This window comes from Oncorhynchus keta, chromosome 18 (assembly GCF_023373465.1).
Source record: "Oncorhynchus keta strain PuntledgeMale-10-30-2019 chromosome 18, Oket_V2, whole genome shotgun sequence".
NCBI classification, from domain to species: domain Eukaryota; kingdom Metazoa; phylum Chordata; class Actinopteri; order Salmoniformes; family Salmonidae; genus Oncorhynchus; species Oncorhynchus keta.
The window spans coordinates 29489524-29500104 of record NC_068438.1 but is presented as its reverse complement, the minus strand read 5'-3'; the positions used below and the strand labels follow the sequence as shown (position 1 = coordinate 29500104).

The 10581-nt window shown below is 42.8% G+C and overlaps 1 protein-coding gene across 2 annotated transcripts; it reads left to right on the top strand.

Moving 5' to 3' along the window:
• The first annotated feature begins 723 nt into the window (after nucleotides 1–723).
• LOC118397539 (28S ribosomal protein S23, mitochondrial-like) lies at nucleotides 724–7917 on the top strand. Of its 2 annotated transcripts, XR_004828438.2 has the most exons (6): nucleotides 724–950; nucleotides 1261–1440; nucleotides 1536–1613; nucleotides 1729–1852; nucleotides 7122–7307; nucleotides 7431–7917. XR_004828438.2 is itself a non-coding variant. In XM_035792419.2 (5 exons), the coding sequence occupies exons 1-5, from the start codon at nucleotides 907–909 to the stop codon at nucleotides 7251–7253; spliced, it is 558 nt and encodes a 185-aa protein (XP_035648312.1). In that variant the 5' UTR covers nucleotides 725–906; the 3' UTR covers nucleotides 7254–7917. The 2 variants fall into 2 exon arrangements, 1 of the variants encoding a protein (XP_035648312.1); XM_035792419.2 differs by having other exon boundaries at nucleotides 725–950; nucleotides 7122–7917.
• The last annotated feature ends 2664 nt before the right edge of the window (nucleotides 7918–10581 follow it).

Below are 10581 nucleotides of genomic sequence, written 5' to 3'. Positions count from 1 at the left end.
GATTATAACATTTCGCTACACTCGCACTAACATCTGCTAACCATGTGTATGTGACAAATAAAATTGGATTTGATTTGAACATTTACATTCACGTCATGATATTAAAGATAGATTATAGATGCACAGGTGATAAATATATGTAGTGTTTGTACAATATAATAGAATGTGGGATTGTTGAATCTGAATTATACATAATGGGAATATGCTTGTAATCCAAATGTGTTTTACTCATTTTGAATAAAAATAACATTACATAATCATTGTAGTTGAAGCCTTCTTGCAAGCCTCTGGTTTAGAGTATCAGTGACCCCAAGAAGGTCAAAGAACCAAAAGCCTATCCGTGCTGCTGAGGTTTGAGGAGCTTCTGCCTGGGAAAGTACAGAGAGAGGCTCAGAGATATTTAATTAGTCATGATGTATCGTATGCAGAGGCTGTAAAACAGATTGGCGTAACTACAGTGTGGAATGATGGAGCTTCCATGGCTGCTCCTGTAGTAAGTGGGCCTAATGTCAGGGCTGGTGTTTCTGGTAGAAGTTAGTAGGGATTTATATGTTTTTTATTTAATTTTCATGGTAGTTCAGAATTGGGCAGATCATGATTGAGCGTACATTCCAGCACAGTAGGTGGCGGCATGCATTTACATGATTGTTTGCTGACCGCCATGATATCATAGAAGAAGAATAACCGTGCCCGCAGCGCTTGAAATGTAGATGATCTGGAACGCGCCCCATGTTTTTACAGTGCAGATTAACCCTGCAGAAAGAAATAACTTGCGGAAGTGGTGGTCGTCCATGCTCGTGAAAAGAGGCCCTGTAGTTGGTGTTTGCTAACTATGATCTTTGAGTTTACTGGATAATTACCTAGCTGCATTTTACGCGCATAAGTGTAGTTAAATTGAAGTCCATTATGGCTGGAAGTCGACTTGAAAAATTCGGAACAGTGTTCACGCGGTAGGTCAAAATGTCGTGTTGCTAGCTAGCTAACGTTAGCCAGCTTAATCTCTGTCATTCAAGGTTACTGGAGGATGATAATCTAGTTTTCTAGAACCTTTAGAGTTTTCTAGCTAGGGTTAGCTAGATACAATTTTATTTGGTGTGGGAGTTTCTTTTCAGCAACTGGTAGTCCATGCTATCAAGGCTATGGTTCCGCATAATATACATTCTAACGTTAGCTAGCTAGTCTAGCTCTGCATGTGAAATTGAGAATGCATTTGCTCCATTGTTTACATTTTTGCTGCTGACTCACTGGTTTCATTTTCAGAGTCAGAGATCTTATGCGTTCTGGAGTTGTCAAACAGTCTGACAAGCCCATTTGGTATGATGTATACAAGGCCTTTCCACCCAAGAAAGACCCACTTTATGTCAGACCAGTGGCCAAGATCTATGGGAAGAAAGAAGAGGCTGTGCCTGACATCTTCTACAGAGAGGATGAAATCAGAGCGTAAGCTAATTAAACGGCTTGCCTTAAGCTTTTTACTGCCATTCAAAAGCTGTTAGAAATATACATGTGTTGATCAGCATTGGTCTCTGTCCCAGGAAATTCTATGAGGTGTATGGAACAGGGCCCAGAGCTTTTGATCTCACCAAATCCAACTTTGTTTCAACATGCCAAAGGTATGGGCAATAAATCACATTGATCATAGGTTCATCACGTTTTAGGATTCCTCCTACAATGCTGGATCCTAACGTCTGCAGTTCTATAAAGTGTTTTTTTTCCCCCTTCGTGTAGGTTTGTGGAGAAGTATACAGAGTTAGAGAGCTGGGGAGAGCTGGATAAACAGTCCCTGTTTGAGGAGACTGGGAAAGCTCTCCTTGCTGAGGGCTTAGTATTAAGGAGGAGGGGTGGTCCTGTGGTGAGTAGACTGTTCAAATGATACAACTCAATCATTTTAATGCTGACTGCCTGTTTCCCAAATGCTCTATAGACAGACATACTACATGACCAAAAGTATGTGGACACGTACTCATCGAACATCTCATTCCAAAATCATGGGCAGTAATATGGAGTATTAAATGTTTTCCACTAGATGTTGGAACATTGCTGCGGGGACTTGCTTCCATTCAGCTACAAGAGCATTAGTGAGGATGGGCTCTGATGTTGGGCGATTAGGCCTGGCTCGCAGTCAGTGATCCAATTCATCCCAAAAGTGTTGGGTGGGGTTGAAGTCAGGGCTCTGTGCAGTCAAGTTCTTCCACACCGATCTCGACAAACCATTTCTGTATGGATCTCACTTTTTGCACCGGGGCATTGTCATGCTGAAACAGGATTGGGCCTTCCCCAAGCTGTAGCCACAAAGTTGAAAGCACACGATCATCTACAACATGGGTGTCAAACTCTGGCCCGTGGGGTAATTATATTTGGCCCGCGAGACAATACCAAATTACAACTAGAGCTGGCCCGCCGGTATTATACAGCGCATTCACCACTAATACTACGAATCCCATAATGCTCTGCTGTTTTCGCGCGCCAATCAGGACAGGACTCAGAAACGCTCTCTCCTCTGTGACAGTAGTCATAGCAACATAGACGCTACAACTGTCAGCGAGCTAACCCTTCCCAAAAATGGCGAAAGAAAGGCAGAAAACAGGAGCTTTCTGGACAAGTGGGAGGCAGAATATCTGTTTACATATGTAAAAGACAAACCTGTTTGTCTTGTTTGTGGAGTCAACGTGGCTGTAAGTAAGGAGTACAACATTAGACGACACTATGAAACGAAACACCATGACAAATACAAGGACCTGGACATGACTCAAAGGAGCCAGAAAGTAGAGGAGATGAAAATAAGTTTGGTTTCACAACAGAATATGTTTAAAAAAGCCACATCACAAAGCAAGGCTGCTGTAAAGGCTAGTTATATAGTGGCAGCAGAGATCGCAAAATCAGCCCGGCCCTTTAATGAGGGAGAGTTCATGAAAAAGTGCATGATGAAGGTTTGTGACCTCGTATGCCCAGAGAAAAAACAAGCATTTTCAAACGTGAGCCTGAGCAGGAACACAGTAGCTGATCGCACATGTGATCTTGCCACCAATCTGTATGACCAGCTGATGGAAAAGGGAAAATATTTTGTTGCGTTCTCCCTCGCTGTGGATGAGAGCTGCGACGCATCTGATACTGCTCAGCTGTCAGTCTTCATCCGTTGAGTGGACTCAAATCTGTGTGTTACGGAGGAGCTATTAGGATTCAAATCAATGCATGGCACAACCACAGGAAAGGAAATCTTTGAGGAGGTTTCCAAATGTGTAACTGAAATAAAGCTGCCGTGGGATAAACTCGTTGGATTAACGACAGATGTGCGGTAAAAAGAGTGGACTGGTGGGCATGGTTCGGGAGAAGATGCGGGAAGAGAACTGTGCAGGTGAGCTAACTGTTTACCACTGCATCATACATCAGGAAGCACTGTGTGCCAAAGCCCTAAAGATGGAACATGTAACACAGTAACTGTGTAACAGTAACCACAGTAACACAGGTAGTTAACTTTATAAGAGCCAAAGGTCTAAATCACCGCCAGTTTAAATCTTTTCTGGAGGAGTGTGGTTCGGAATACGCAGACGTGCCGTATCACACAGAGGTGAGATGGCTAAGCAGAGGAAAAGTACTGAACAGATGTTTCGAGCTGCGTGAGGAAATATGTCAATTCCTGGAAACCAAAGGGAAGGATACAGCAGAGCTCCGGGAGCAAAAGTTCCTGTGTGAGCTGGCCTTTCTCTGTGACATCTCGAGCCATCTCGATGCGCTGAACCTGCAGCTTCAGGGGCGGGGGCGCAACATCACAGACATGTACGCTGCAGTGAGGGCCTTCAAAACTAAACTATGCCTGTGGGAGAATCAGATGCTGCAAGGAAACCCTTGCCATTTTCCCTGCTGCCAATCCATAAAAGCGCAGATCTCTACCGCCGTGTTCCCATGCGCACAGTTTGCTGAAAAACTCAGTGTTCTCGCCGCTGAGTTTAGCCGGCGATTTGCCGACTTCGATGCCCAGAAATGCAAGTTTGAACTGCTTAGTAATCCCTTCGCAGTTGATGTGGAAAATGCACCAACCAACATCCAAATGGAGCTGATTGAACTCCAGTGCAACGACACGCTGAAGTCAAAGTATGATGCTGTGGGCGCCGCACAGTTTCCACGGTTCATCCCTGACACAATGCCTCAGCTCCACACCCAAGCTGCTCAGATGCTCTCCATGTTCGGCAGCACTTATCTATGCGAGCAACTTTTCTCCTCGATGAAGATGACCAAAACAACTCACAGGAGACGTCTGACTGATGAACATCTTCGCTCGATACTGAGGATTTCTTCAGCTCAGAGCTTGAGCCCAGACATTGATGAACTAGCATCCAAGAAGAGATGCCAGGTATCTGGCTTGGGCACATCAGATTAGACCAGTGTGCAATAATTAATGTTTTCTTTGTGTACTTTTTCTTGCTACAAGGCATGGGCTTGAATGGTTGCTTGATTTATTATAATTTTATTTGTAAAATTATTAGCCAGTGGAAAAAGTTGATTTTGGTATTTAAATCAGAAGGCTGCAAATAGAAAAGAGGCATACAATTTTTATTTAAATTTTATTTATTTAATAAATGAATGCCATTGATGTGTTTTTTCAGTTGAAATTCGATGTTGCATGTCTCCACTATTAAATTATATATTGTATGGTAATAAGCGATGCTTGTTCCATATTCAATGTTAAAGCAAAACTTGTTTGGGTCCATATTAAAAGGTTAATTTGTTCAATGTTGGCCTGTGACTTTGTTCAGGTTTTACATTTTGGCCCACTGGGTATTTGAGTTTGACACCCCTGATCTACAATGTCATTGTATACTGTAGCGTTAACATTTCCCTTCACTGGAACTAAGGGACCTAGCCTGAACCATGAAAAACAGCCCCAGTACAGTTGGCACTATGCATTGTGGCAGGTAGCATTCTGCTGGCATCCACCAAACCCATATTCATCCGTCGGTCTGCCAGATGGTGAGGCGTGATTTATCACTCCAGAGAAAAGTTTCCACTGCTCCGAAGTCCAATGGCGGTGAGCTTTACACCACTCCAGCTGACACTTGGCATTGCCCATGGTGATCTTAGGCCTGTGTATGGCTGCTCGGCCATTTCATTAAGCTCCCGACTAAGTTGTGCTGATGTTGTTTCCAGAGGCAGTTTGGAACTCGGTAGGGAGTTTTGCAACTGAGGACAGACACATTTTACGCGCTTCACAGCACTCGGTGGCCCTGTCCCAAGAGCTTGTGTAGCCTACCACTTCGCAGCTGAGCCGTTTTTGCTCCTAGACGTTTCCACTTCACAATAACAGAACTCCAGTTGATCGTGGCAGCTCTAGCAGGGCAGAAATTTGACAAACTAACTTATTGGAAATGTGGCGATCTATGACAATGCCACGTTGAAAGTCACTGAGCTCCTCAGTAAGGCCATTCTACTGCCAATGTTTGTCTATGGAGATTGCATGACTGGTGCTCAATTTTATACAGCAACAGGTGTGGCTGAAATAGTTAAATCTACTAATTTGAAGTGTTAACTTTTGCATATACAGTAACTGTCAAAAGTTTTGAAACACCTACTGTTCAAGGGTATTTCTTTATTTATACTATACTCTACATTGTAGAATAATAGTGAAGACATCAAAACTATGACATAACACATATGGATTCATGTAGTAAACAAAAAAGTGTTAAACAAATCAATGTATTTGAGATTCTTCCAAGTAGCCACCCTTTGCCTTGATGACAGCGTTGCACATGCTTGGCATTCTCTCAACCAGCTTCACCTGGAATGCTTTTCCAACAGTCTTGAAGTTCCCACATATGCTAAACACTTGTTGGCTGCTTTTCTTTCACTCTGTGGTCCAACTCATCCCAAACCATCTCAATTGGCTTAAGGCCGGGTGATTGTGAATGCCAGGTTGTCTGATGCAGCACTCCATCACTCTCCTTCTTGGTCAAATAGCCCTTACACAGTATGGAAGTGTTGGGTGATTGTCCTGTTGAAAAACAAATGATTGTCCCACTAAGCGCAAACCAGATGGGACGGCGTGTTGCTGCAGAATGCTGTGGTAGTCATGCTGGTAAAGTGTGCCTTGAATTCTAAATAAATCACTGACAGTGTCACCAGCAAAGCACCATCACACATCCTCCTCAATGGTTCACGGTGTGAGCCACACATGCAGAGATCATCCGTTCACCTACTCTACGTCAAACAAAGACACGGCGGTTGGAACCATAAATCTCAAATTTGGATTCATCAGACCAAAGGATAGATTTCCACTGGTCTAATGTCCATTGCTCTTGCTTCTTGGCCCAAGCAAGTCTCTTCTTCTTATTAGTGTCCTTTAGTAGGGGTTTCTTTGCAGCAATTCAACCATGAAGGCCTTATTCACGCAGTCTCTAAACAATTGATGTTGAGAAGTCTGTTACTTGAAGCATTTATTTGAGCTGCAATTTCTGAGACTGGTAACTCTAATGAACGTATCCTCTGCTGCAGAGGTAACTCTGGGTCTTCCTTTTCCTGTGGCGGTCCACATGAGAGCCACTTTCATCATAGCGCTTGATGGTTTTTGTGACTGCACTTGAAGAAACTTTCAATGTTCTTGAAATTTTACAGATTGACTGACCATGTCTTAAAGTAATGATGGACTGTCACTTCTCTTTCCTTATTTGAGCTTTTCTTGCCATAATATGGACTTATATGGATTTGACCAAATCTTCTGTATAACACCCATACCTTGTCACAACACAACTGATTGGCTCAAAAACATTATGGAAAGACATTGTACAAATGAACTTTTAACAATTAACACCTGTTAATTGAAATGCACCTCATGAAGCTTTTTGAGAGAATGCCACGAGTGTTAAAATCTGTTATCAAGGCAAAGGGTGGCTAATATTTTTTGGTTACTACATGAATCCATATGTGTTATTTCATAGTTTTGATGTCTTCACTATTATTCTACAATGCAAAAATTAAAGAAAAGCCCTGGAAGTAGGAGTAGGGCTGTCAACCTTTGAATGGTCCTGTATAGTGTATACTACTACACTACTACTACTACTACTAATCATTTACAAACATGAGACCTTCTGTTTGTAACAATTGCTGCACTTTTGCCGATTGACCTGCAGGTGGCGTCAGCGACCAGGGATCCAGTGTTGGGCATGAAGCTGACTGACATGCTGGCGGAACTGCAGGCTGATGCACCTGGCGAAACACCGACACCAGGAGAAGAGACACAAGCACCAGTGACTCCACAGTAGGCCTCTGCAACATGGCTTCAACCACACTCTTCACCTAGATGGAACCCACAGGAGGTTGGTGGCAACTTGAGGGGGGGGCTTGTGGTAATGGCTGGAGCTTATTAAGTGGAATGTTCTCTAATACATCAAACACATGGTTTCCATGTGTGTAATGCCATTCCATTTGCTCCGATCCAGGCATTATGAGCCGTCCTCCCCTCAGCAGCCTTTACTGATGGAACCAACCATCCACCTCCACTGACTAAAAAGGGACTTTCAGTATCTGTCCAACACTAGACTGATACTTCTCAGTCCAGACTTTCTGAACAATGGATCAACAAGAAAGACTTCTTGTTTAGTGTTTCTGGGTGGGCCTGGGCAGCTTTCACAACCCTCTATCTTGACTGCAGGTTTTTGACTGGTAATGTGTAGGATTCCAAGTTATTGTACATTTCTGGTCTGGAACCTTGTAAGACTGATGTTATGCATAAGGCTGTAAATGCATATTCAGTGTGTGTAATATATACTGTGTGTCCTACTGAACTCTTGAGTATTCACTTGCAAGATGATGCTTACGTTGCAGTGTGCTTTGACTTTCGACAGGCCACCCCTGTTGATAGGTGACATCGCTGTGATTATCGATTGGCACCGAGTGATCAGTAAAGTAATTATATATATTCTAGAATGTGGTCTCTTTTCCATTTTTTCCTCTGTCGCTCACCCTCCGTTATCTTTCAGTCACGCTGTAGAACACTCATGCAAGACAAGCAAGCTGTGAGTGAGTGTTGATATTGCATTCTCCATTTGCTGCTGTGACAGTCTAATTCAGCAGTGTCTGCTGCCTGAGCTTCTGGGATGAAATGGAGATATTAATGCCGTATTGCTTCAGAGAAATACCACTGAGCACATAACCACATCAGCCAACTGGGGATGAGTAAATAAGCATCACAGGTGCCACATTAAAATAAATGCAAGGTAACATCTGTGGAAGGTATTCCACCTGATAGGAAAGGTTTGACATCACCACCTACACACTGAATGATTGATAATTAAACTCCACAACTATATTTAAATGATGATTAGTTTCTACTGCCACAATTCAAATGAGCACCACACCAACATTGCATATTGTTCTGAACATAATCTTGGCATATGTGTTTTTCCATGCGTATGTCAGATTCAATAACATCTCAAAGCACACCAGAATAACATGCCAAGTAACCAGTTATTAGAACCTCTGCAGGTTACCTTTTCTCTTCTCTCTAATCAGGATGATCATCGGTCTTCCTGTTCTCAGTGCTTGCAGAGACTTTGATCCACTATATGACCTAGCAGCCCTGAAGTTCAACTGCTATTTGAAAAGAAATCTAAACAACGCTTATATCTAGAGCCTTGGCTTTGATATAGAGAAGTACTGGTCGGGGTTATTTGCTCTGGAATAAAACTTGCACCCATGAGCGTTTTCCCAGTTCCAAAGTTCCCCCCTCTTTCCTCCACCATCTTTTCTACGAGATGACCTTGGCGGTGTTTCTCATTATCAGCCGTCTTTCTGTTTATCAAAAGAGAACTGTCCATCTCAGTCTATTCTGCGCTCGCATGGAGAGGAGAAATGATATCACCAGAGTAATGGAATGGGTGATTGTCTGCACACAGAGAAAGCAATTCTGTGGCAGATGGATGGCTAGACTATCTGAGGGCCTAATGAACAGAAAGGAGGGAGAGAATCAGGGAGAGGGGTAGAGAAGGGAAAGAATCGGAAGGAGGGAGAGAATCAGGGAGAGGGGTAGAGAAGGGAAAGAATCGGAAGGAGGGAGAGTTGGGTTCGGAATGAAGAACAATCCTTGTCTGTCTGCCGAATCCACAGGCTTAGAGGGGAGAAACGGACACTCAGTTGGGTGTGTTAGCAAAACCTGTAGTTTGATGCAATCCTCAAAGATGTGATTTTTGCACTGTTTTCTTGAGGGTTAAATAATAGTTTCTGTAGAGGTGTGGGTGAGCATATACAGTTGAAGTTGGAAAATTACATACATTTAAATCAGTTTCACAATTCCTGACATTTAATCCTAGTAAAAATTGTCTTGGGTCAGTTAGGATCACCACTTTATTTTAAGAATGTGACATGTCAGAATAATAGTAGTGATTTATTTTTTTCAATTACATTTCCAGTGGGTCAAGTTTACATACACTCAATTAGTATTGGGTAGAATTGCCTTTTAAATTGCTTAACTTTGGTCAAACGTTTTGGGTAGCCTTCCACAAGCTTCTCACAATAAGTTGGGTGAATTTTGGCCCATTCCTCCTGACAAAGCTGGTGTAACTGAGTCCAGTTTGTAGGCCTCCTTGCTTGCACATGCCTTTTTCAGTTCTGCCCACAAATGTTCTACAGGATTGAGGTCAGAGTTTTGTGATGGCCACTCCAATACCTTGACTTTGTTGTCCTTAAGCCATTTTGCCACAACTTTGGAAGTATGCTTGGGGTCATTGTCCACTTGGACGACCCATTTGCAAGCAAGCTTTAACCTCCTGACTGATGTCTTGAGTTGTTGCTTCAATATATCCACATAATTTTCCGTCTCATTATGCCATCTATTTTTTGAAGTGCACCAGTCCCTCCTGCAACAAAGCACCCCCACAACATGATGCTGCCACCCCCGTGCTTCACGGTTAGGATGGTGCTCTTCGGCTTGCAAGCCTCCCTCTTTTTCCTCCAAACATAATGATGGTCATTATGGCCAAACAGTTTTATTTTTGTTTCATCAGACCAACATTTTTTTGTTTCATTTCTCCAAAAAGTACGATCTTTGTCCCCATGTGCAGTTGCAAACCATAGTCTGGCTTTTTTATGGCGGTTTTGGAGCCGTGGTTTCTTCCTTGCTGAGCGGCCTTTCAGGTTATGTTGATATTGGACTCGTTTAACTGTGGATATAGATACTTTTGTACCTGTTTCCTCCAGCATCTTCACAAGGTCCCTTGCTGTTGTTCTGGGATTGATTTGCACTTTTCGCACCAAAGTACGTTCATCTCTAGGAGACAGAATGCGTCTCCTTCCTGAGCAGTATGACTGCTGCGTGGTCCCATGGTGTTTATACTTGCGTACTATTGTTTGTACAGATGAACGTGATACCTTCAGGCGTTTGGAAATTGCTCCCAAAGATTAACCAGATTTGTGGCCTACAATTTTTGTCTTTGCTTATTTTTTAATGATTTTCCCATGATGTCAAGCAAAGAGGCACTGTTTTTGAAGGTAGGCCTTGAAATACATCCACAGGTACACCTCCAATTTACTCAAATTATGTCAATTAGCCTATCGGAAGCTTCTAAAGCCATGACATCATTTTCTGGAATTTTC

What these genes read in the sequence shown, in the direction of transcription:
- LOC118397539 (XM_035792419.2), top strand. Translation starts at nt 907, where the DNA reads ATGGCTGGAAGTCGACTTGAAAAATTCGGAACAGTGTTCACGCG. An exon ending in AGAGAGGATGAAATCAGAGC is followed by an intron (nt 1,441 to 1,535) that starts GTAAGCTAATTA and finishes TCTCTGTCCCAG; the next exon opens with GAAATTCTATGAGGTGTATG. An exon ending in GGAGGAGGGGTGGTCCTGTG is followed by an intron (nt 1,853 to 7,121) that starts GTGAGTAGACTG and finishes ATTGACCTGCAG; the next exon opens with GTGGCGTCAGCGACCAGGGA.